Source organism: Hylobates moloch, unplaced genomic scaffold (genome assembly GCF_009828535.3).
Source record: "Hylobates moloch isolate HMO894 unplaced genomic scaffold, HMol_V3 SCAFFOLD_12, whole genome shotgun sequence".
Taxonomy (NCBI): Eukaryota; Metazoa; Chordata; class Mammalia; order Primates; family Hylobatidae; genus Hylobates; species Hylobates moloch.
Window position 1 is genome coordinate 42,062,717 of NW_026652287.1, and position 27,142 is coordinate 42,089,858.

Genomic DNA, 27,142 nt, shown 5'->3' on the forward strand with positions numbered 1-27,142 from the left:
CTAAAAATACAAAAATTAGCCAGACGTGGTGGCAGGTGCCTGTAATCCCAGCTACTCAGAAGACTGAGGCACAAGGATCACTTGAACCCAGGAGAAAGAGGTTGCAGTGAGCTGAGATCACGCCACTGCACTCCAGCCTGGGTGATAGAGCAAGACTCTGTCTCAAAACAAACAAACAGATACCTGCACTTGTAGGTTTCTCACAGCACTACTCACAATAGCAAAGATAAGAAATCAGCCTAAATGTCCATCCACAGAGGATTGGCTAAAGAAAATGTAGTACATATACACAGCGGAATACCACACAGCCATAAAAAAAAGTCTTTGAGCCATGAAATCATGTCTTTTACTGCAACAGGGATGGAACTGGAGGTCATTATCTTAAATGAAACAGGTCAGACACACAGTCAAATATTGAGTGTTCTCACTCACATGTGGGTGCTAAAATATGTGTTCATGTGGATGCAGAGAGTAGAATGATAGAGCAGACATGGTAGGGTGATGAGAAATTACTTAATGGCTATGATGTACTTTATTGGGGTGATGGATACCCCAAAAGCCCTGACTTCACCACTATACAATTTATGCATGTAACAAAATTACATACCCTCTACAGATTTATTTATTTACTTATTGAGACAGAGTTTCATTCTCGTTGTCCAGGCTGGAATGCAATGGCATGATCTTGGCTCACTACAGCCTCCACCTGTAATCCCAGCACTTTGCGAGGCGAAGAGGGGCAGATCACCTGAGGTTGGGAGTTTGGGACCAGACTGACCAACATGGAGAAACCCCATTTCTACTAAAAATACAAAATTAGCCAGGCATGGTCATGCGTGCCTGTAATCTCAGCTACTCAGGAGGCTGAGGCAGGAGAATCGCTTGAACCGGGGAGGCAGAGGTTGCGGTGAGCCAAGATCTCACCATTGCACTCCAGCCTGGTCAACAAGAGTGAAACTCCATCTCAAAAAACAAAAAAAAAGAGATGGGGTCTTGCTATGTTGCCCAGGCTGGAGTACAGTGGCTATCCACAAGCAATCATCACAAACTACAGCCTCTAACTTCTGAGCTCAAGTGATCCTCCCACCTCAGCCTCCAAAGTAGCTAGGACTACAGGCACATGCCACCACCTGCAGCTGCACAGACTTTTTTTTACAACCTTCACCTTCTTGATTTTCTGCCTTGGCAAAGGCAGAAACCCTGACCACATTGTTTACTGTACATCCCATGGTTTTTGACACAGGCGTTACCACCCAGCAGGTGCTCAATAAATATTTGCCAAACAAGCGAGGGAATGAATGAAGGAAGTTAGTGTCCACAAGACAGGTCTGCTTCACTCTGAGTTCGGAAACAAAGCAGATGACAGGAGCTGGTGGCACGTACACTCCCAAATGTCCAGTGCCAACACCTTGCCCTGCTCTTACTGGCTGGCCAGGCAGGAGCTGACTCGTACTTCCTCCAGCTCCCCAGCAGAAGCTGTATGGCACTTCCCAGCTGCTGGGAGGACCCCTTCTCATTGCACAGTTGGCCTCATGACAGCCTCGCCCTACTGATCTTCATGGTCTCCTGGGCACACCTGTGGTGTTAGCCAGCTCAGATAACATCATGACTGGCTGCTAATCTCAAGTGTTCACAGAAGCAGCTGGGAAGGGCAGCAAGGAAGTGTTCCTGTGAGGCCAGACCAGGAAAGCCCAGAAGGCTGAGGTGCACTGAGCTCTCCTGAAATATGCAAAGAGCACATTTGGCTCCAGGAGGTAGTGACTTGGAGGGTCTCCAGCAAATGACTTAAAAGAGGCATCCTCCACCTGATGCTTTCAGTGAGCCAGGCATTGTGTTAAGTGTTTGCTTTGGGCTATCTCTCTCTCTTTTTTTTTAGATGGAGTTTCGCTCTTGTTGCCTAGGCTGGAGTGCAATGGCATGATCTCGGCTCACTGCAACCTCTGCCTCCCGGGGTCATGTGATTCTTCTGCCTCAGCCTCCTAAGTAGCTAGGATTACAGGTGTGTACCACCACGCCCTGCTAATTTTTGTATTTTTAGTAGAGACAGGGTTTCTCCATGTTGGTCAGGCTGGTCTCGAACTCCTGACCTCAGGTGATCCGCCCTCCTCAGCCTCCCAAAGTGCTGGGATTATAGGCATGAGCCAGAGCGCCTGGCCTGGAGTGCAGTGATGCGATCTTGGCTCACTGCAACCTGTGCCTCCCGGGCTCAACCCATCCTCCCACCTCAGCCTCCTGAGTAGCTGGAACTACAGGAATCCGCCACCACGCCTGGCTAATTTTTTTGTAGAGATGGGGTTTTACCATGTTGCCCAGGGTGGTCTTGAACTCCTGGGCTCAGGCAATCTGCCCTGGCCTCCCAAAGCACTGGGATTACAGGTGTGAGCCACCATACCTGGCCAATGTGCTATATCATTAAATGCTCTTAGAGCCACATTGAATAGATGAGCCGCTGAGAACCAATGAGTTCAGCAGTGTGTCCACAACCAGGGGTTCAAATCCAGAAATCTGAAGTCAGAGATGTACAAGAATAACCACTGGCCTCCCTGTCCCTCCCCACCTTACATGTGCCTTGCTCTGGGACAGACCCTGGAAACGCTCTAAAGTAGCTCTTATGGTGGAAATGCAATGCAAGACATATATGTGTTTTAAAGCTTTCTAGCAGCCCCTCCCCACACACACACATGTAAAAAGAAACAAGTCAAAATCACATTAATAATATATTCCAGGCCAAGCGTGGTGGTACACACCTGTCATCCCAGCTACTCGGGAAGCTGAGGCAGGAGAATCACTTGAACCCAGGAGGTGGAGGTTGCAGTGAGCCGAGATGGCGCCACTGAATTCCAGCCTGGGCGACACAGACGGACTCTGTCTCAAAAAATAAATAAATAAAATAAAATAAAAAATAATATATTCCAGGTCTTGGCAAACTTTCAGTAAGGGCCCAGAGTGAGTATCTTAGGTTTCACGGGCCGTGAGAACCCTGCTCTGTCTTCCTCTTTTGTTGTTGTTGATTTCCCCAATCCTTCAAATATGTAAAAACCATCCTTTTTTTTTTTTTTTTTTTTTTTAAGACAGAGTCTCACTCTGTCACCCAGGCTGGAGTGCAGTGGTGTGATCTCAGCTCACTGCAACCTCTGCCTCGCAGGTTCCAGCGATTCTCCTGTCTCAGCCTTCCGAGTAGCTGGGATAACAAGCGCCTGCCACCAAGCCCAGCTAATTTTTTGTATTTTAGTAGAGATGGGGTTTCACTATGTTGGCCAGGCTGGTCTCAAACTCCTGACCTCAAGTGATCCACCTGCCTCAGCCTCCCAAAGTGCTGGGATTACAGGCGTGAGCCACTGCACCCGGCCAGTAAATACCATCCTTAGCTTGAGATCTGGACAAAAAAGAACTAAAGGCTTTGTCCATGACTCGAAGGACTCAAGAAACAAATAGTAATTCATTTTAAAAATAATTGAAGGAGGGCCAGGTGTGGCAGCTCAAGCCTGTAATCCCAGCACTTTGGGAGGCCAAGGTGGGCAGATCACCGAAGGTCAGGAGTTCGAGACCATCCTGGCCAATATGGTGAAACTCCGTCTTTACTAAAAATACAAAAATTAGCCGGGTGTGTTGGGAGGTGCCTGTAATCTTAGCTACTTGGGAGGCTGAGGCTGGAGAATTGCTGGAACCTGGGAGGCGGAGGTTGCAGTGAGCCCAGATCATGCCACTGTGCTCCAGCCTGGGTGACAGAGTGAGATCTGGTCTCGAAAAATAAATAAGTAAATAAATAAATAAAATAATTGAAGGAGGAGAAGAATGGGGAGGAGAAAGGGGAAGAAGAGAAAAGAAGGAGGGGAAGAAAGGAGGGGAAGGTCAGGGAGAAAAGGAGAGGTAAGCAGGAGGAGAAGAAAAGGAGGAAGAAAGAAAGAGGAGGGTGGGGCCAAGCACAGTGGCTCACGCCTGTAATCCCAGCACTTTGGAAGGCCGATGCAGGAAGATCATGAGGTCAAGAGATCAAGACCATCCTGGCCAACATGGTGAAATCCCGTCTCTACTAAAAATACAAACATTAGCTGGGCGTGGTGATGCATGCCTGTAGTCCCAGCTACTCAGGAGGCTGAGACAGGAGAATCGCTTGAACCTGAAAGGTGGGGGTTGCAGTAAACTGAGATCCTGCCATTGCACTCCAGCCTGGCAACAGAGCAAGACTCTGTCTCAAAAAAAAGAAAAAAAAAAAAAAGAGGGTGGGAGGAGGGAGAAGAAACATCCACTAAACCCTTACATTGTGTGGACGCCATCTTTGCTGGTTAACTCCTCACTGCAGCTTAAATTTCACTAGCAGAGAAACTCCTGATTCCCTCCCCTAGGTTCACCCTACCTGCCTGAATGCTACATACTTTCCCCATCCTCCACATTATCCTGTTTTATTGTGATAATTTGTTTCAAACTTGTCTTCACTAGTTGACTCTAAACTGCAAGAAGCTGCAACCAATTTGCCCATCCTCTGGCATGAGGCACATTTTCAACGTCAACTAGACCAATAAATAAAGAATCAAAGACATTTAAACACTGGCAGGGCCAATGTCTAGTTAAAAGATTAAAAAGGCAAGGACTTACTGTCTCCGGTCCTGCTGCGGGAACGTGGCCGGTGCCTCAGCCCTGAGTGTGCAGGGTGTGACTGCTCGGTGGGCACGGGATACACTGGGGTCCTGGGGCCTCTGGGGTCCCATCCCTGGCCTCTGGCGTCCAGCCTCCAGGAAGTCATAGGACCCTCTGGCCTCGCAGGTGACCTTGAAGGAACTGGGCTGAATGCTGCCCTTCTGATCAGCTTTCTCTTGTTTGGCTGCCTCTTGGTGTCCACAGAAGCATCACTCATGTTCCTGACTCTGGACAGTAAGCGTATCCCCAGGGTTCTCCCACAGGAGATAGGCATATCAGGGCACAGGTCTTCTGCAGAAGGCTGAGATGTGGGTACATGGTGACCACCCAGAATTTCTGTGGCTGCAACCAGGCTTAGCAGGGCACTGGTGTCCAGATGAGTAAATCCTCCTGGGGAGAGGAGAGAGGATCAGTGTTACCTCTTCAGTGATTTAGAAAACTCAGAGCCATAAGTATACTTCAGAAGAGGCAATCCTCTATAAGTCCTCCCTGAACAAGACCCCAAATTGCAAACAAACCTTGCAAACAAAGAGCTAGTCTAGGCCGGGCACGGTGGCTCACTCCTGTAATCCCAGCACTTTGGGAGGCCGAGGCAGGTGGATCACCTGAGGTCAGGAGCTCGAGACCAGCCTGACCAACATGGTGAAACCCCCCTTCTACTAAAAATACAAAAATTAGCTGGGCATGGTGGTGGCTGCCTGTAATCTCAGCTACTCAGGAGGGTGAGGCAAGAGAATCGCTTGAACTTGGGAGAAGGAAGTTGCAGTGAGCTGAGATCATGCCCTTGCATTCCAGCCTGGATGACAAGAGCAAAACTCCATCCCAAACAAAAAAAAGAGCTAGTCTAGTACTGATCTGTCCAATTCTAGAAGCTACAATAATAAAAATTGAAAATAGCAGTCCTACCATTTATGGAGTCACCAGTGTATGCCAGCATTGACCATGCTTCCTCCCAATCTTTTCGACAACTTTTGTCAACATTGGTAATGTTTATAGCAGTATCCCTCAAGATTTGATTCACATAGGAATCATCTGTTAAAATGCAGTTTCCGATACGGAAGGTCCTGCTGAGATTCTTCATGTCTAACAAGACCCCAGGTGATCATTCTGCTTCACAGACCTTGCAGAGAGTTCAAGTAGATATATTTGGACAAAATGGGCATTTAGTGACTATTTGCTGGATGAATGAATGGATGGGTGGATGAGTGGACAGATGATAGATGGATGCATGAGCAGATAGATGGATTGATGAGTAGATGGATGGGTGGGTGGATGGATGGAGGAATGAATGGGTGAATAGATGGATGAATAGAAGATGGATGGATGAATGAAAGATGGCTGCATGGATGGAAGAAGGGGTTGGTGGGTGAGTGCATGAATGGATAGATGGATGAGTGGATGAATGGATGGATGAGTGGATGAATGAATGGATCAGTGAATGGATGAATGGGGGGGTGGATGGATGGAGGAATGAGTGGGTGAATAGATGGATGAATAGAAGATGGATGGATGAATGAAAGATAGTCATCTTTATTAAATATCGGATGAATGAAAGAGGCAAGTTCCCCCACAAGAGTCTGAAATGTGGTTATTAGAAAATAATTGTGTCCTGGAAGCCAGCTCAGGGCCAGGTACATCATGGGTTCTTAGGAATAAACAAGCACCTTGGCACTTGAAAAAAATATCCAAGGCATGAAGGTTATTCTCACATTTTTCTCTTCTCTCCTAAAGCAGGTTGTAAGACTCTCATGTGAGAGCAGCCCTCCCTATCCCGGGAGGAGAGGAACATCTTATCTCTGAAGACACGGGACACAGAGAAGAATCTGAACAAACAGGCCTGGCTAAGTTCCCCCAGTTTACTGGCAGAATATCCTTTCTTTTTTTTTTTTTTGTTTAACCCAATCCTACTTCTCTATGACTATCCACCTCTTTATCAGACCTAGCATGAAAAATTACACAGGTTCCTGGGCGCGGTGACTCACCTGTAATTCCAGCATTTTGGGAGGCCGAGGCAGGTGGATTATTTGAGGTCAGGGGTTCGAGACCAGCCTGGCCAACATGATGAAACCCCATCTCTACTAAAAATACACAAATTAGCCAGGGATTACAGGCATCTCAGCCCTTTTAGATCATGCTCACCAAGCATCCTCCCTGGCCACTGCATGGTTTCAATAACCTCCCACGCACTTGGAACATCCAAACCTATAACTCCAGCCCCCCTCCAGAATCAAATACTCAGCTAGCCCTGTGGAGATAGCTGACCGACTCCAAGCCTAACATGGCTGTGACGGAGCCGATCACTGCTCTAGGTGCTGCTTTTCCTCTCTCTTGCTGAATGATTCCAACAACCACTTATTTGCCCCAAACACCTAGAGATTACCCCATCTTCTTCCCTAACCCTCAGCCCCAAATACTATATTTCCTTCATATAACACCTGCTGTCATTTATGGTAATCACTAACTGGAGCCCCTACCCCCCAATACCCTTAGAGCTGTGCAAACAGATGTGGGGAAACAGACCGTGCCACCCCAAAATATGCCCCTTTAGCATAAGGACTGTTGAACTGAAGGCAATTAAGAAGTGGGCAAAGGCCGGACACGGTGGCTTATGCCTGTAATCCCAGCACTTTGGGAGGCCAAGGCGGGTGGATCACTTGAGGTCAACAGTTCGAGACCAGCCTGGCCAACATGGTGAAACCCCATCTCTACTAATAATACAAAAATCAGCCAGGCGTGGTGGTAGGCGCCTGTAATCCCAGCTACTTGGGAGGTTGAGGCACAAGAATTGCTTAAACCCAGGAGGTGGGGGTTGTAGTGAGCCAAGACCGCACCATGGCATTCCAGGCTAGAGTGAGACTCTTTCTCAAGGAAAAAAAAAAAAAAATTGGGTGCAGGAAGGCTCTCTGCCCTCTTTCCATTTGCCCAAAAGCAAATAGAGACACAGAACAGACAGCTGACTGTACTTGGAAATTGCTGAGAGAGTAGATTTTGGGGGTTCTCAAAAAAAAGCATTGGGAGTAATATATATATTTTGTTTTGTTTTGTTTTTGAGATGGAGTCTCACCCTGTTGCCCAGGCTGGAGTGCAGTGGCGCGATCTTGGCTCACTGCTACCTCCACCTCCTGGGTTCAAACGATTCTCCTGCCTCAGCCTCCCGAGTAGCTGGGATTACAGGCACCCGCCACCACACCCAGCTAATTTTTGTATTTTTAGTAGAGACAAGGTTTCATCATGTTGGCCAGGCTGGTCTCAAACTCCTGACCTTGTGATCCACCTGTCTCGGCTTCCCAAAGTGCTGGGATTACAGGCGTGAGCCACTGTGCCTGGCCAGTAATATGTATGTTAATTAGCTCAATTTACTCATTCCACAATGTATACAAATTTCAAAACATCATCTTGTACATCATAAATATATACAATGTTTTGTCAATGTAAAAAATGAAAAAGTGCCAGGCACGGTGGCTCATGCCTGTAATCCCAGCACTTTGGGAGGCCAAGGCAAGCAGATCATTTGAGGTCAGGAGTTCGAGACCAGCCTGGCCAACACAGTGAAACCCCGTCTCTACTAAAAATACAAAAATTAGCCGGGCATGGTGGCGGGCGCCTGTAATCCCAGCTACTCAGGAGGCTGAGGCAGGAGAATTGCTTGAACCTGGGAGGCGGAGGCTGCCGTGAGCCCAGATCATGCCACCACACTCCAGTCTAGGTAACAGAGCAAGACTTTGTCTCAAAACAAAAACAACAACAATAACAAAACAAAACAAAAAACACACACACACACACACAAAAACAACGAAACCCTAACTCAATGCACTCCAACCTGGGCAACAGAGTGAGACTGCATCTAAAAAAATAATAAATAAATACAAAATTTAAAATTACACACATGGCTCACATATTTCCACACTGGGTACTGCTATCTTGTAAGTATTCACATTTTACAAAGAAGAAGACTGAAGACACAGAGAGGCTAAGCTCCCAGTGTAACACAGCTGATTAGTAGTGCAGCTGGGACTTGAACCCAGACCACGTGGCTTCAAAGTCAGAGGACTTAGCCACTAGGCTACATTGCTGAATGCTGTCACCTCCATATCCTTCATACATTATTGTGGGAAGGGGTAACTGAGGATCAGATACCTGCTCCCCAAGGAAGCCCTTTCACCTCGACTGTCCACCCTGGACAGGAGTTGAGCAACATGTTCGGACTTGTCTGCCTCTCCCCTACAGATTCTCAACCAGGGCGATGTCAATCTTCTTCATTCCCATCACACAAGCAAAAGGAAACTACTTGTGAGCGTCAGGTGGAAGAAGTAAGGTGTGGAACAAAAAACAACTGTATTTCTGGATGGTTGCGTTTCAAATAAACGAAACTCACTCTCTGTGAGTGTGGCCCGAGGGACAGAACCAGGGTCACCGCCTGGCTTCCAGAAACACCTATTTCCAGCAGAAGGGCCCTCAACGGATCAGGGTCACTGGGACTCAAGACCTGGCCCCTTCCTAGGACTTTAGGGGCTGGCCTCCCAGGGAGAAGATAGAAGAGGAAGGTGAACTCTTTTCTTTGTCTTTTTTAGAACACTTCTATCTGGAGCCACACGCCCCTGTCACTAACGCCACACCAATCCACAGTCAGAGTTACTCATGGTCAGACTCACCCCAAACCTATCCTACACGCCCAGATGCAGCCATTCCCAAGCCCTTACCCACCGCTGGTATGCTCCCTCAGGGACGTGCAGCCCCAGAGATATACTTCAACAGCATCTTCATACAACCCCCGGACCCTCTGAGACCCACCTGCTTACAAACATACAACCAGTTATTTGGCCCTACAACAGCATCATTTTCTTTTCTTTCCTTTTCTTTTAATTTAATAATTGCAGTGGAGTTTTGTAGTTCTGTTTCTGGTCACATATTCCCTTGAAAATCATGCCGTAAAGGCCAGGTGCGGTGGCTCACGCCTGTAATCCCAGCATTTTGGGAGGCTGAGGCAGGTGGACCACGAGGTCAGGAGTTCAAGACCAGCCTGGCCAACAAGGTGAAACCCCCGTCTCTACTAAAAACTACAAAAAAATTAGCTGGGTGCGGTGGCAGGTTCCTGTAATCCCAGCTACTCAGGAGGCTGAGGCAGGAGAATCGCTTGAACTTGGGTGGCAGAGGTTGCAGTGAGCCGAGATAGCGCCATGCACTCCAGCCTGGGCAACAGAGCAAGACTCCGTCTCAAAAATCAAAACAAAACAAAAACCAAACAAACAAAAAAGAAACATTTATTTTCTCACATAATTCCTGTGAGCCAGGAGTTGAAGGGCAGCTTAGATGGGTGCTTAGTGTCTTTCAAGAGGTTGAAGTCAAATGTCCTCTGGGGCTGCAGTTATCTGAAGGCTTGATGTGGGCTGGAGGATCCAGTTCCAGGGTGGCTCATTCATTTGCTTGGCAAATTAGTGCTGGTTGTGGGCAGAAAACCTCAGTTCATTGCCATGTAGGCCTCTCTATAGAGCTGCTTGAGTATCCTGATGACGATATGGAAGTAGTCGTGTCTTCTATGATGTAAATTAGGGCCAGGGGCTGGGCACAGTGGCTCACTCCTGTAATCCCAGCACTTTGGGAAACCGAGGTGGGCAGATTGCTTGAGCCTGAGAGTTGGAGACCAGCTTGGGCAACATGGCAAAACCCTACCTCTACAAAAGATACAAACATTAGCCAGGCATGGTGGCATGCGCCTGTAGTTCCAGCTACTCTGGAGGCTGAGGCAGGAGGATTACCTGAACCTGGGAAGCAGAGGTTGCAGTGAGCCAAGATCCCAGCACTACACTCCAGCTTGGGTGACAGAGGGAGACTTCATCTCAATCAATCAGTAAATTAGGTCCAGGTGTGGACGATGGTCCTCAGGTATTATACCTTAAACACCTTGAGTACCACTTCTCTTGATCTAAAGACCAATAAATTTGCCTTCACTCACTCTTCTTTCTTTTTGAAGTTCCGGGCTTCTCTTTGATGTCATTACCCTTCAGCCTCAATAACTCTCTTTACTGTTTCTTTTAGAGCAATTCTGTTGATGATGACTTCTTTTCATTTTCTTTTACCTGATAATTAATTTATTTTACCATCGTTCCTCCTAGATATTTTCACTGGTATAGAATTCTTAGTGAATCATCATCTTCTCTCAGCATTTTAGAAACATTGTTCCATCGTGTTCTAGAGTCCGTGGTTTCCGATGAGAAATCCAGTCATTCAAATCATTGTTTGCTAGAGGGTGGTTGGTGTTTGGTGTTTTTCTTTTTTTTTAAGAGATGGGGTCTTGCTGGCCGGGCGCGGTGGCTCACGCTTGTAATCCCAGCACGATCACGAGGTCAGAAGATCGAGACCACGGTGAAACCCGTCTCTACTAAAAAACAAAAAAATTTGCTGGGTGGTGGCGGGCACCTGTATTCCAAAAAAAAAGAGATGGGGTCTTGCTGTGTCGCCCAGGCTGGACTCAAACTCTTGGGCTCAAGCGATCCTCCTATCTCAGCTACCCAAATAGCTGAAACTACAGATATGTACTGCGTTATTAATTTAAGCTTCTGCATTTTGGGGTCGTTTCTTCTATAACAATAGATAACTGGGCCAGGCGCGATGGCTCGCGCCTGTAATCCCAACACTTTGAGATGCCAAGGCGGGCAGATCACCTGAGGTCGAGAGTTCAAGAAGAGCCTGACCAACATGGAGAAACCGCATCTCTACTAAAAATACAAAATTAACTGGGCATGGTGGCGCATGCCTGTAATCCCAGCTACTCCGGAGGCTGAGGCAAGAGAATCATTTGAACCCGGGAGGCGGAGGTTGGTTGAGGTAAGCCAAGATGGTGCCATTGCACTCCAGCCTGGGCAACAAGAGTGAAACTCTGTCTCAAAAAAATAATAATAATAAATAGATAACAGAACAGAAATGATATAAACAAGCTCTTACTCTCAGATGTACGCACAGACATTCACCCTCCCCAAACTAAACACACACGTTCCCAGTAGATCTTCTACAGAGGCACCCATAGTTCCCTGAATATACACTGACAAATGTACAACCCCAGGGATTGACCCCCCAAATATTGAAAGTTCCAAAGGCAAACAGAATCCACATTCACCAACGGACCTGCCCACAGATTTAACCACAGAAATGCCCAGGAGTTTGTGTTTAACTACAGAAACACAGGAGTGTGTGTATTGACGCACACAAGTTCACGGACGTACCCACACACACCCTTAACTACCCATAGATACGCCCAGACTTTACTGAGGAAACAAATATGCTTAAGATCAAGGGTGCAGGCAGACAAGTACAGAGCGTCCTCTTACCTCTGAAGTCCTTGTCCCTGGCTCAGTTCTCTGCCAGATTATTTTGGGCCTTGTGTCTTTAGGACAGAAGAGACTGCATGGAGTCTGCCTGAAGCTGAGTGTGGACCTGTCTTCCCTAAAGGAGCTGCATCTTCTTTTAATTCCCTCTCTGTCTCTCTTATTTATTTATTTATTTGAGACAAGATCTCGCCTGTTGCCCAGGCTAGAGTACAGTGACACGATCTCTGCTCACCGCAACCTCCACCTCCTTGGTCTAAGTGATTCTCATGCCTCAGCCTCCTGAGTAGCTGGAATTACAGGCACCCACCACCACGACAGGCTAATTTTTCTTTTTATATTTATTATTTTTTTTAGATGGAGTCTCGCTGCAACGCCCAGGCTAGAGTGCAATGGTGTGATCTCGGCTCACTGCAACCTCTGCCACCCAGGTTCAAGTGATACTCCTGCCTCAGCCTCCCAAGTAGCTGGGATTACAGGCATGCACCGCCACGCCTGGCTGATTTTTGTATTTTTAATACAGACAGGGTTTCACCATATTGGCCAGGCTGGTCTTGAACTCCTGATCTCAAGTGATCCACCTGCCTCAGCCTCCCAAAGTGCTGGAATTACAGGCGTGAGCCACTGCGCCTGGCCACGACAGTCTTTCTATTTTTTGTAGAGACACGGTTTCACTATGTTGGCGAGGCTAGTCTTGAACCCCTGACCTCAAGTGATCTGCCTGCCTCGGTCTCCCAAAATGCTGGGACTACAGGTGTGAGCCACCACGCCCGGCCCCTCCCTGTCCCTTTAGGGGGTTGCCTGGAGACCCCATAAATGTCACACAACATTCTCTAGCCAAAGACCCTCCATTCATTCATTCACTCACTCACTCATTACCTCAAACACTTCTTGAGTACCTACTCTATGCTGGGCATTACTTTAAGCATTTAGGATACATCAAAGAACAACATAACGATTCCTGTCTTGAAAAGTATATGAAGCCGGGTGCGGTGGCTCACTCCTGTCATCCCAGCACTTTGGGAGGCCGAGGTGGGTGGATCGCGGAGTCAAGAGATGGAGACCATCCTGGCCAACATGGTGAAACCCCATCTTTACTAAAAATACAAAAATTAGCTGGGCATGGTGGCGCATGACTGTAGTCCCAGCTACTCAGGAGGCTGAGGCAGGAGAATCGCTTGAACCCGGGAGGCGGAGGCTGCAGTGAGCCAAGATCGCGCTGCTACACTCCAGCCTGGGCAACAGAGCAAGACTCTGTCTCAGGAAAAAAAAACAAAAATCAAAAAAAAAAAAAACTGGGACTATAACATTGACTCTCCTGGGTTCTCAGCTTGCCAACTGCAGATCTTGGGACTTGTCCACTTCCATAATCAGGTGAACCAATCCCTTATAATCAATCAATCAATCAGTCTCTATCTACACATACACACACTCACACATCTTACTTGTTCTGTTTCTTTTTATTTTATTATTTTTTGAAACTGTTTCTGGCTCTGTCACCCAGGCTGGAGTGCAGTGGCATAATCTCAGCTCACTCCAGCCTCCACCTCCCTGGTTCAAGCAATTCTCATGCCTCAGCCTCCCGAGTAGTTGGGACTACAGATGTGCCAGGACCACACCTGGCTAATTTTTGTATTTTTGGTAGAGACAGGGTTTCACCATTTTGCCCAGGCTGGTCTCAAACACCTGGTCTCAGGTGATCCACCCACCGTGGGCTCCCAAAGTACTGGGACTACAGGCGTGAGCCACCGTGCCCAGCCAGAGCCAATTCTTTATAATCTCGCTCTCTCGGCCAGGCACAGTGGCTCATACCTATAATCCCAGCACTTTGGGAGGCCGAGGCGGGAGGATCACCTGAGGTCAGAAATTTGAGACCAGCCTGACCAACATGGAGAAACCCTGTCTCTACTAAAAATACAAAATTAGCCAGGCGTGGTGGTGCATGCCTGTAATCCCAGCTACTCAGGAGGCTGAGGCAGGAGAATCACTTGAACCCGGGAGGCGAAGGTTGCAGTGGGCCGAGATCGTGCTGCTGCACTCCAGCCTGGGCAACAAGAGTGAAACTGTCTCAAAAAAAAAAGAAAGGAAAAAAAATCTGTGTCTCTCTCTCTCTCTCACTCTCCAGGCCCTCACCAGACACAAAATCTGCCAGTGCCTCAATCTTGGACTTCCCAGCTTCTGGAACCATGAGAAATCTATTTCTGTGGTTCGTATTTCTATTTCTGTGGTTTGTAAGTTTATGGTCTTTTATTACAGCACTCCTGGTGGACTAAGAGCATTCTCGTTCAATGTCTGTCTTCAGGATTTCAACACCAGGACCAGAAAACCTGTATTTGTTTGTTTGTTAGACACAGGGTCTTGCTCTGTCACCCAGGCTAGAGTGCAATGGCACAATCATAGCTCACTGCAGCCTCAAACTCCTGGGTTCACATGATCCTCCCTCCTTGGCCTCCCAAAGTTTGGGGATTAGGCCGGGCACGGTGGTTCGTGCCTGTAATCCCAGCACTTTGGGGGGCCAAGGCTGGTGGATCACCTGAGGTCAGGAGTTCCAGACTAGCCTGGCCAACCTGGTGAAATCCCGTCTCTACTAAAAATACAAAAGTTAGCTGGGCATGGTGGCGGGTGCCTGTAATCCCAGCTATTCCGGAAGCTGAAGCAGGAGAATCACTTGAACCTGGGAGGCAGAGGTTGCAGTGAGCTGAGATTGCACCACTGCACTCCAGCCTGGGCGACAGCGAAACTCCATCTCAAAAAAAAAAAAAAAAGTGTGGGGATTACAGGCAGAGCCACCATGCCTGCTGTCTGTGTCTGTTTTGTTGAGCCACCAACAGGCTGTTAACTTGAGTACCGTTATTCTGCTCTCTGACTTAGTGTACTCATCTGAAAAATGGGGGTGAATGTGCTCCCACACTGCTGAGCTGTAGAGGGCATTAAATGAGTTAATCTCTCACTGAAATCTGTGAATGGCCCAACCGTAATCAGATTCCGTAAAGGGCAGCTGTGGTCATTCTTCTTTTCCCCTCCTCCCCTCTCCCACTCATTCTGGTGACCCAAGATTTCCCAGTTCTTTACCTATGACTCACCCCACCCTCAGAGCTTTTTCTTCTTTTTTCTTGAGATGGAGTCTTGCTCTGTCGCCCAAGCTGGAGTACAGTGGTGTGATCTCCACTCACTGCAACCTCCACCTTCCAGGTTCAAGCAATTCTTCTGCCTCAGCCTCCAGAGCAGCTAGGATTGCAGGTGCATACCTCCATGCCTGGCTAATTTTTGTATTTTTAGTAGACAGAGTTTTCCCATGTTGGCCAGGCTGGTCTCGAGCTCCTGACCTCAAGTGTCCTCCCTTGACCTCCCAAACCGAGCTTTTTCTTTTTTCTTTTTTTGAGACAGTCTCACTCTGTCGCCCAGGCTGGAGTGCAGTGGCGCGATCTCGGCTCACTGCAACCTCCACCTCCCAGGTTTAAGTGATTCTCCTGCCTCAGCCTCCCAGGTAGCTGGGATTACAGGCTAGCACCACCACACTCCGCTAATTTTTGTATATTAGTAGAGACAGGGTTTCACCATGTTGGCCAGGCTGGTCTTGAACTCCTGACCTCAAGTGATCTGCCCGCCTTGGCCTCCCAAAGTGCTGGGATGACAGGCGTGAGCCACCGCACCTGGCCCAGAGCTTTTTCTTACAGGCCTCTTGAACCGCCTGACCCAGATACAAGACATTTCCTTTTTTTTTTTTTTTTTTAGACGGAGTCTCACTCCGTCGCCCAGGCTGGAGTGCAGTGGGGTGATCTCGGCTCACTGCAAGCTCCGCCTCCCGAGTTCACGCCATTTTCCTGCCTCAGACTCCCGAGTAGCTGGAACTACAGGCGTCTGCCACCACGCCCAGCTAATTTTTGGTATTTTTAGTAGAGACAGAGTTTCACCATGGTAGCCAGGATGGTCTCGATCTCCTGACCTCGTGATCTGCCCGCCTTGGCCTCCCAAAGTGCTGGGATTACAGGCGTGAGCCACCCTGCCTGGCCGATACAGGACATTTCCTAAACTCCAGGGCAAAATCCCCTTCTTCCTGCCTCTACGGAAGTGACAAAGAGAAAGTAACACTTGCTGTTTCCTCTCTTCCAGACCCTTCTGAAAATTCTAATTCCAGAAAACTCATCCCATAAACCAAAAATAAAATTCTAAGCCCCTAACCAACTGAATAGGTCCCTCTCTTGGCCAAGAAGATCCCAAAGGAACCTGAAAAACTAGTTCAGCCCATGATAAGAGGAGGATTTGGACATCCCTGATTGTACCCCCTCCCTGTGGAGTTTTAAGCACAACTGACCAGCATTAACATTAAAACAGAGGCCCAGAGAGTTGGCTCACACCTGTAATCCTAGCACTTTGGGAGGCCGAGGTGGACGGACATCTGAAGTCAGAAGTTCAAAACCAGCCTGATCAACATGGTGAAACCCCATCTCTACTAAAAATACAAAAATTAGCCGGGCATGGTGGCGTGTGCCTGTTATCCCAGTGTGTCCAGAATTAGTGGGTTCTTGGTCTCACTGACTTCAAGAATGAAGCCGCGGACCCTTGCGGTAAGTGTTACAGCTCTTAAGGTGGCGCGTCTGGAGTTTGTTCCTCCTGATGTTCGGATGTGTTCGGAGTTTCTTCCTTCTGGTGGGTTCGTGGTCTCGCTGAGCTCAGGAGTGAAGCTGCAGATTTTTGCCGTGAGTGTTACAGCTCTTAAGGCGGCGCGTCTGGAGTTGTTCGTTTCTCCCAGTGGGCTGTGGTCTCACTGGCTTCAGGAGTGAAACTGCAGACCTTCACGGCGAATGTTACAGCTCATAAAAGCAGTGTGGACCCAGAGTGAGCAGTAGCAAGACTGACTGCAAAGAACAAACCTCTCGCGGTAGAGAAAGGTACCCGAGCGGGTTGCCAGTGCTAGCTCGGGCAGCCTGCTTTTATTCTCTTATCTGGCCCCACCCACGTCCTGCTGATTGGTAGAGCCGAGTGGTCTGTTTCGACAGGGCGCTGATTGGTGCGTTTACAATCCCTGAGCTACACATAAAGGTTCTCCACTTCCCCACCAGACTCAGGAGCCCAGCTGGCTTAACCCAGCAGATCCTGCACCGGGGCAGCAAGTGGAGCTACCCGCCAGTCCTGCGCCATGTGCCCACACTCCTCAGCCCCTGGGTGGTCGATGGGACTGGGTGCCCTGGAGCAGGGGGTGGCGCTCATTGGGGATGCTCGGGCAGCACAGGAGCCCATGGAGCGGGTGGGAGGCTCAGGCATGGCGGGCTGCAGGTCCCGAGCCCTGCCCCTTGGGAAGGCAGCCAAGGCGGGGTGAGAAATCGAGCGCAGCGCCAGTGGGCTGGCACTGCTGGGGGAACTAGTACACCCTCCACAGCCGCTGGCCCGGGTGCTAAGCCCCCCACTGCCCGGGGCGCAGGGCCGGCCGGCTGCTCCCAGTGCAGGGCCCACCAAGCCCACGCCCACCCGGAACTCCAGCTGGCCTGCAAGCGCCACGCGCAGCCCCGGTTCCCGCTCGGGCCTCTCCCTCCACACCTCCCTGCAAGCTGAGGGAGCCGGCTCCCGCCTTGGCCAGCCCAGAAAGGGGCTTCCACAGTGCAGCGGTGGGCTGAAGGGCTCCTCAAGTGCCACCAAAGTGGCAGCCCAGGCAGAGGAGGCACCGAGAGCGAGTAAGGGCTGTGAGGACTGCCAACACGCTGTCACCTCTCACCAGTACTCAGGAGGCGGAGGCAGGAGAATCACTTAAACCCGGGAGGCGGAGCTTGCAGTGAGCTAGGATGGCGCCACTGCACTCCAGCCTAGGCAACAGAGCGAGACTCCGTCTCAAAGACAAAACAAAACAAAAACATTAAAATAGAGATCCTAAGACTGACGAAACAAACTCTCTCCAGCAATAAGATACCCATCTCCTAGCTGGGCATAAGTAGTGTGCACCTGTAGTCCCAGCTACTTGGGAGGCTAAGGTGGGAGAGTGGCTTGAGCCCAGGAGGTTGAGGCTGCAGGGAGCTATGATTGTGCCACTGCACTCCAGCCTGGGTGACAGAGAAAGACCGTCTCAAAAAAACAAACGAAAGAAGATACCTAAGTCCAACCTGACTCTGGTATAGCATCATGTGACAGCAGGCCCCGAAGGAAATAAAAGTATTTTATCCCAAAATATATTGTCTTTTTGTTTGATTTTGAGATGGAGTTTCGCTCTTGTTGCCCAGGCTGGAGTGCAGTGACGCGATCTCAGCTCACTGCAACCTCCACCTCCCAGGTGCAAGTGATTCTCCTGCTTCAGCCTCCCAAGTAGCTGGAATTACAGGCATGCACCATCACGCCTGGCTAATTTTGTATTTTTAGTAGAGACGGGGTTTCACCATGTTGGCCAGGCTGGTCTCAAACTCCTGACCTCACGTGATCCACCCACCTTGGCCTCGCAAAGTGCTGGGATTACACGTGTGAGCCACCACGCCTTTTTGCCTTTCTGAGTCCGTGGCAAATTCAAAAACTGTTTTGGTCTCTCTGCAAGTCTCCCTGGCAGATCCCTCAGTTATATTCACACCCACCCCTTGAATGCTGTGGCTTCCAGAGATCCACCGGAACACCAAAGACTTCCACTCTCAACCACCTGAATCTCCGGAATCCCCTGCACCCACCTCCTCTCCCAATGTTTCACGATTCAGCTAATCCTTCAAGGTCTTTAAAATCTATCCATGTCTTCCTCCTGGATTATTGCCTCCTGATAGCCTCTCTGATTTCTTCCCACCTTGTGCCTTAACAGTCTGCTCTTTGTACAGCAGCCAGAAGGAGGCGGTGAAAAATAAGAGTCAAAGCGTGGGCTGGGCGTGGTGGCTCATGCCTGTAATCCCAGCACTTTAGGAGGCCAAGGCAAGAGGATTGCTTAGGCCCAGGAGTTCAAGATGAACTTAGGCAACATAGTGAGACCCTGTCTCTACAAAAAAAAAAAAAAATTAAAATAGGCCAGGCACAGTGGCTCATGCCTATAATCCTAGCACTTTGGGAAGCAGAGGCAGGCAGATCACCTGAGGTTAGGAGTTCAAGAACAGCCTGACCACCATGGCGAAACCTTGTCTCTACAAAAGTACAAAAATTAGCTGGGCATGATGACGGGTACCTGTAATCCCAGCTACTCGAGAGGCTGAGGCAGGAGAATTGCTTGAACCCAAGAGGTGGAGGTTGCAGTGAGCCGAGATCATGCCATTGAACTCTAGCCTGGGCAACAGAGCAAGACTCCATCTCAAAAATAAAATAAAAAATGAGCCAGGTATGGTAGTGCACACCTGTAGTCCCAAGTACTTGGGAAACTGAGGCAGGAGGATCACCTGAGCTGAGGAGGTTGAGGTTGCAGTGAGCCATGATCAGCCACTGCACTGCAGCCTGGGGCACAGAACAAGACCCTGTCCAGAAAAAAAAAAAAAAAGAAAAAGAAAATGATAGACCAGAGCTTAATGTCTTTCCATGGCTCTGCATGTATGTCAGAGTCAAAACTAAATTCCCTCCAAGGACCCATTGGTTTGTCCCTGCCCTCATGTCCCTCCCCAGATTCCTTCTCTCCCACCTCATTCACTGTGTTTCAGCTGCTGTTTATTTGCTGTTTCTCAAACTCACTTCTGCCTCAAGGCCCTTGCATTTGCTGTTCCCATTGCCTGGAACATCCTCCCACCTACCCAAATATCTAAATAGTTCCATCCTCACCTCATTAAGTCCTCTGCTCAGATGTCACCTCTTCAAAGACTGCGCTACCTCACCCCTGAACCCTGACATCCACTACCTCTCTTGGCATAGTAGGTGCTCAGTAATGTTTGTGGGATGAAAACATGATGGAAAAGAGCTTCTGCGCAAAGCTTTTATTCCTTTTTTCTTTCTCTCCTTCCTTCCTTCGTTCCTTCCTTCCTTTCTTTTTTTTTTTTTTTTTTGAGACATAGTCTCGCTCTGTCACCCAGACTGGAGTGCAACGGCACAATCTTGGCTCACTGCAACCTCCGCCTCCTGGGTTCAAGCAATTCTCTTGCCTCAGCCTCCTCAGTAGCTGGGATTACAGGTGCCCGCCACCATGCCCAGCTAATTCGTTGTATTTTTAGTAGAGATGGGGTTTCACCATGTTGGTCAGGCTGGTCTCAAACTCCTGACCTCAGGCGATTCACCCTCCTCGGCCTCCCAAAGTACTAGGATTGCAGACAAGAGCAACCACGCCTGGCCCGCCCTTCCTTCCTTCCTTCTTCTTTCTTTCATCTTCTTTCCTTCTCTTTCTTTCTCTCTTTCTCCTTCCTTCCTTCTTTTCCTTCCTTCCTTCTCTTTCTTTCTCTCTCTTTCTCCTTCCTTCCTTCCTTCCTCCCTCCTTCCCTTCCTCCCTCCCTCCCTGTTTCTCTCTCTCTTTCTCTCTTTCTTTCTTCCTTGTTTTGCCATGTTGCCCAGGCTGCTCTTGAACTTCTGGGCCCAAAGGATCCTCCCACCTCAGCCTCCCAAGTAGCTGAGACTATAGGCACGTACAACCACGCCTAGCTAATGTTTTGTATTTTTAGTAGAAACGGGGTTTTCCCATGTTGCCCAGGCTGGTCTTGAGTTCCTGGACTCAAGTACTCTTCCCACCTCTGCCTCCAAAAGTGCTAGGGTTACAGGTGAGAGCCACTGCGCCTGGCCCTCTCTCTCTCTCATCTCAGATTTTTCTCTCCACCTTAGCCACTCCCAAATGTTCTCCTCACTCCTGTCTCCTTCCGTTGAAAAACCACCGTCAAGCTACTGGTGGATGAAGGGCGCGGACCACCCCACCCCTGGATCAAACCCCCAAGCCCCACCTCTATCACCCACAGCTATATTTCCTTGAGCAAGTTGCTTAATCTCTCCAAGCCTCTGTTTCCTCAACTACAAAACATACACAAATAGAAAGTGATATGTGACTGCTTCATTGTAGTAACTGTTGCACCCTCTGTGCGTATCCCGTAACGTCATGTAGCAAACAACAAAAATTATTAAAAAGAAAAAAGACGATCTAATCTCACAGATTTGTTAAGAGGATTAAATGGGATTATTCATGTAAAGCTCTCCATATGTGATGTCATAGTGTAAATATCAAATTAATAGTGGAACGAGCTGTTGCAATCAATTCTTATCTAAATACGACCAATAATGACAATGCTTAATGTGATTATTACTAAGCATAGTTGTATTACCTCTTATATTAACCTCTCAGTCTCTTCTTACCATATTATAGATCATCAATAAATATTTATTGAATGAACGATTGAATGAATGAATGGTTATTGAATTTTTGTAAGGAGGGAAAGATCACGGACTTCTTATAAAAAATATAAAAGTCAGGCTGGACGCGGTGGCTAATGCCTGTAATCCCAGCACTTTGGGAGGCTAAGGTGGGCGGATCACTTGAGGTCAGGAGTTCGAGACCAGCCTAGCCAACATGGTGAAACCCCATCTCTACCAAAAAAAAATTAGCCAGGTGTGGTGGTGTGCACCTGTAATCTCAGCTACTCGGGAGGCTGGGGCAGGAGAATCACTTGAACCCTGGAGTTGGAGGTTGCAGTGAGCCGAGATCGTGCCACTGCACTCCAGCCTGGGCAACAGAGTGAGACTCCATCTCAAAAAAAAAAAAAAAAAAGAAAAGTATAAAAGCCAGGTCTGTGGCCAGGCACGGTGGCTCACACCTGTAATCCCAAGACTTTCAGAGGCCAACGCAGGCAGATAACTTGAGGTGAGGAGTCTGAAACCAGCCTGGCCAACACAGTGAAACCCTATTTCTACTAAAAATACAAAAAATTAGGCCGGGCTCGGTGGCTCGTGCCTGTAATCCCAGCACTTTGGGAGGCCGAGGCAGGCGGATCACGAGGTCACGAGCTCCAGAGATGGAGACAGTCCTGGCCAACATGGTAAAACCCTGTCTCTCCTAAAAATACAAAAATTAGCTGGGCGTGGTGGCGTGCCTGTAGTCCCAGCTACTTGGGAGGCTGAGGCAGGAGAATGGCTTGAACCCAGGAGGCGGAGGTTGCAGTGAGCCGAGATCACGTCTTGCACTCCAGCCTGGTGACAGAACAAGACTTCGTCTCAAAAAAAAAAAAAAAAATTAGCCAGGCATGGTTGTATGCACTTGTAATCCCAGCTACTGGGGAGGCTGAGGCAGGAGAGTCGTTTGAACCAAGGACGCAGAGGTTGTAGTGAGCTGAGATCACACCACTGCACTCCAGCCTGGGGGACAGAGTAAGACTCTGTCTCAAAAAGAAAAAAGAAACAAACAAAACCGGGTCAGGCGAGGTGGCTCACACCTATAATCCCAGCACTTTGGGGGGCCGAGATGGGTGGATTGCTTGAGGCCAGGAGTTTGAGACCCACCTGGGCAACGTGGCGAGACCTCAATTTCTACTAAAAGTATAAAAATTAGCACCGGGCGTGGTGGCTCATGCTTATAATCCCAGCACTTTGGGAGGCCGAGGCGGGCAGGTCACCTGAGGTGATTCTACTATAAATGCAAAAATTAGCCAGGCGTGGTGGCACGTGCCTGTAATCCCAGCTACTTGGGAGGCTGAGACAGGAGAATCACTTGAACCCGGGAGGTGGAGGTTGCAGTGAGCCGAGATCGTGCCTGCCGTTGCACTCCAGGCTGGGCAACAAGAGCGAAACTCCATCTCGAAAAAAAAAAAAAAAATTAGCTGGGTGGCAGGGCACGGTGGCTCACGCCTGTAATCCCAGCAGTTTGGGAGGCCAAGGCAGGCGGATCACAAGATCAGGTGTTTGGGACCAGCCTGGCCAACCCAGTGAAACCTCATCTCTACTAAAAATACAAAAATTAGCTGGACGTGTTGGCGGGCACCTGTAATCCCAGCTACTCAGGAGGCTGAGGCAGGAGAATTGCTTGAACCCAGGAGGTGGAGGTTGCAGTGAGCCGAGATCACGCCACGGCCCTCCAGCCTGGGTAACAGAGTGAGATTCCATCTCAAAAAAAAAAAAAAAATTAGCTGGGCGTGGTGGTGCGTGCCCATAGTCTCAACTCCTTGGGAGGTTAAGGCACGAGAATCGCTGGAACCCAAGAGGAAGAGGTTGCAGTGAGCCAAGATCCTGCCACTACCTTCCAGCCTGGCTAAGAGAGAGACTCTGTCTCAAAAACAAAAAAGGTTCTTAGCCTGGCGTGGTGGCTCACACCTGAAATTCCAACACTTTGGGAGGCCAAAGCAGGCGGATCGGATCATCTGAGGTCAGGAGTTAGAGACCAGCCTGGCCAACATGGCAAAACCCCATCTCTACTAAAAAAATGCAAAAAATAGACAGGTGTGGTGGCGCGTGCCTGTAATCCCAGCTACTTGGGAAGCTGAGGCAAAATTCCTTGAACTCGGGAGGTGGAGGTTGCAGGGAGCAGAGATGGTGCCACTGCACTCCAGCTTGGGTGAAAGAGCTAGACTCTGTCTCAAAAAAAAAGAAAAAGGTTCTCGTAAGGACTCTGTGAGATGGACCACGGGCATGAGTCTCAGCACAATCTTTTGTTTGTTTGAGACGGAGTCTCGCTTTACCCCCCAGGCTGGAATGCAGTGGTACGATCTCGGCTCTCTGCAACCTCTGCCTCCCGGGTTCAAGTGTTTCTCCTGCCTCAGCCTCCCAAGTATCTGGGATTATAGAGGCCCACGACCACGCCCAGCTAATTTTTGTTTTTTTAGTAGAGACGGAGTTTTGCCATGTTTCCCAGGCTGGTCTCCAACTCCTAACCTCAAGTGATCCGCCCACCTCGGCCTCCCAAAGGGCTAGGATTACAGAAGTGAGCCACTGCACCTGGCCAGCACAATCGTTTTTGCTCCCTAGATGTGAACTGCTGTTTTTGCCAGCAGGAGCTTAGGGGCAGGCTGCCTCAGATTAGATGCTTTTTAGAGCACTCTGTAGTTCCTTAAATGGAGCTGCAAAGCCACAGGTTGTTGCTCAATGTCTGACTGGCTTCTACTTTATTTCTGACTTTATTTCTCATCTGTCCCCACCACACCCCTCCCTTCCACATACCCTGCATTCCAGCAAAACTGACCAATGCATCACATGCCAGACACACCCTGTGACGTCTGCCCCAGGATCCTTGCACAGGCTTCTGCCTCAAGAGAGCTCATGATCCAGTGGACAGGCGTAGGCATTGGAATCTCACAAGCCCAGACCACCTCCCAGTTTCACCTCTTCAATGCTATTGACCTTTGGGGAGTGACAAAACCTCTCTGAACTTCAGTTTGCCCAGATATAGCATGAACTGAAAAGACGTGTACCTTCTAGGTACAAGTCATGCCTCACTCAGCAACGGGGATATATCCTGAGAAATGCATCATTAGGCAATTTTGTCATTGTGCAAACACCATAGAGTGTACTTATACAAACCCAGATGGTATAGCAACTACACACCCAGGCTGTAGGGTATGACCTCTAGATTTTATCTATATATTTATATCTATCTATCTATATATCTCTATAGATAGATATAGGTAGATAGATAGATAGATAGATAGATAGATAGATAGATAGATGATAGATAGATAGATAGATAGATAGATGATAGATTTTTTTTTTTTCCCAGACGGAGTTTTGCTCTTTCGCCCAGGCTGCAGTGAAGTGGCACGATCTCAGCTCACTGCAACCCCTGCCCCCAGGTTCAAGTGATTCTCCTGCCTCAGCCTCCCCAGTAGCTGGGATTACAGGCACCTGGCACCTCACCCGGCTAATTTTGTACTTTTAGTAGAGATGGGGTTTCACCATGTTGGCCAGGCTCGTCTCAAACTCCTGATCTCAGGTGATCCACCCGCCTCAGCCTCCCAAAGTGCTAGGATTATAGGCGTGAGCCACTGCGCCCAGCCTTAAAATTCATATTTTAACTTAAAATATATTTACAACTAGAGATGGGTCTCACTATGTTGCCCAGGCTGGTCTTGAAGTCCTGGGCTCAATCAATCCTCTCACCTTGGCCTCCCAAAGTCCTGGGATTATGGATATGAGCCACTGCACCAGGCCAATGATAAGCGTTTGTGTATCTACATGTATTTAAACATAGAGAAGGGACAGTAAAAATACAGTATTACAATCTCTTGGGACCACTGTCATATATGCAGTCTGTCATTGACTGAAATGTTGTTATACAGCACATAATTGTACTGAATGAGGATTAAAGCTAATGGGACATTTAGCCTGGTGCAGTGGCTCACACCTGTAATCCCAGCACTTAGGGGGCCGAGGTGAGCAGATCACCTGAGGTCAGGAGTTCGAGACCAGCCTGGACAACATGGTGAAACCCCTGTCTCTACTAAAAATACAAAAATTAGCCGGGCGTTGTGGCGGGCGCCAGCTACTCAGGAGGCTGAGGCAGGAGAATCACTGGAATCTGGGAGGCAGAGGTTGCAGTGAGCCAAGATAGCACCATGGTACTCCAGCCTGGGCAACAGAGTGAGATGCTGTCTCAGAAATAAACAAACAAATAAATAAATAAGTTGCGCATGGTGGCTTACGCCTGTAATCGCGGCACTTTGGGAGGCCAAGGCGGGTGGACCACGAGGTTAGGAGTTCAAGACCCGTCTGGCCATGATGGTGAAACCCCTTCTCAACTAAAAATACAAAAATTAGCCGGACATGGTGGCAGGCGCCTGTAATCCCAGCTACCCAGGAGGCTGAGGCAGAGAATTACTTGAACCCAGTAGGTGGAGGTTGCAGTGAGCTGAGATTGTGCCACTGCACTCCAGCTTTGGTGACAAAGCAAGACTCTGTCTCAAAAAAAAAAATATATATATATATACACAAACACATATATATTTACAATACATAATAATATTAATAACATGATATAAATATTAACGACTTAGTATAATGATAGTAAGGATTTACCATGTCAGGCATCTTTCCAAAAACTCTAAATATATTAAATCATAGAATTCTCGGCCGGGCGCGGTGGCTCACGCTTGTAATCCCAGCACTTTGGGAGGCCGAGGCGGGCAGATCACGAGGTCAGGAGATCGAGACCAGGGTGAAACCCCGTCTCTACTAAAAATACAAAAAATTAGCCGGGCGTGGTGGCGGGCGCCTGTAGTCCCAGCTACTCGGAGAGGCTGAGGCAGGAGAATGGCGTGAACCCGGGAGGCGGAGCTTGCAGTGAGCCGAGATTGCGCCACTGCACTCCAGCCTGGGCGACCGAGCGAGACTCCGTCTCAAAAAAAAAACAAAAAAACAAAAAAACAAAAAAAAAAACAAAAAAAAAAGAATTCTCACAACAACTTTTTTTTTTTTTTTCAAATGGGGTCTCACTCTGTCACCCAGGCTGGAGTACAGTGGTGTGGTCTTGGTTCATTGCAACCACTAACTTCTGGGTTCAAGCGATTCTCCTACCTCAGCCCCCTGAGTAGCTGGGACTACAGTAGTGCACTACCATGCCCAGCTAGTTTTTGTATTTTAAGTAGAGACAGGGTTTCACCATGTTGGCCAGGCTGGTCTCAAACTCCTGACCTCAAGTGATCTGCCTGCCTCGACTCCCAACGTGCTGGGATTACAGGCACCTGGCACTGCGCCCAGCTCATTTTTGCATTTTTAGTAGCAACGGGGTTTCACCATATTGGCCAGGCTGGTCTCGAACTTCTGAACTCAAGTGATCTGCCTGCCTTGGCCTCCCAAAGTGCTGGGATTACAGGCATTATCTACTGCACGAGGCCCTCACAACAACATTTTGATAGTACTATTATTAAGCTCATTTCACAGATGAGGAACCTGAGAGGTAAGGAGAGGTACAATAATCTGCCTAAGGTCGTCGTGGAGCTAGTGATTGGCTAAGCAGCTCCTGGAAGTCTCGCTGGAGAGTGTCACTGTTTAATGGACCGTTGGACATTTCCGAAGCCTTGGGTGTGTTTTACATCATTCACTAGCCATGCACAGCTAGTGAGCTCTTGCAATGCAGCTACTGGGGCTACCACAGTTGTAGCCATAATGCTATGTACTATGGGTGAGGAACTTAATTTTTTTTTTTTTAATTTGTATTAGCCAAGCATGGTGATGTGCACCTGTAGTTCCAGCTACTCGGGAGGCTGAGATGGGAAGATCACTTGAGCCTAGGAGGTGGAGGCTGCAGTGAGCTGTATTTGTGCCGTTGCACTCTAGCCTGGGTGACACAATGAGATCCCATCTCAAAACAAAAACCAGGTCATAGGTGGATAAGAGACAATGGTTGC

General features: G+C 48.6%; 1 protein-coding gene across 1 annotated transcript in view; it reads right to left on the reverse strand.

The window, feature by feature from the left end:
• MUC16 (mucin 16, cell surface associated) overlaps nucleotides 1-27,142 on the reverse strand; it is a 220,729-nt gene that overhangs the window by 185,417 nt on the left and 8,170 nt on the right. The window contains exon 2 of the mRNA XM_058425754.1: nucleotides 4,597-5,028. Within this exon, the coding sequence (XP_058281737.1) occupies nucleotides 4,597-5,028 (432 nt within the window). The remainder of the gene's footprint in view (nucleotides 1-4,596; nucleotides 5,029-27,142) is intronic.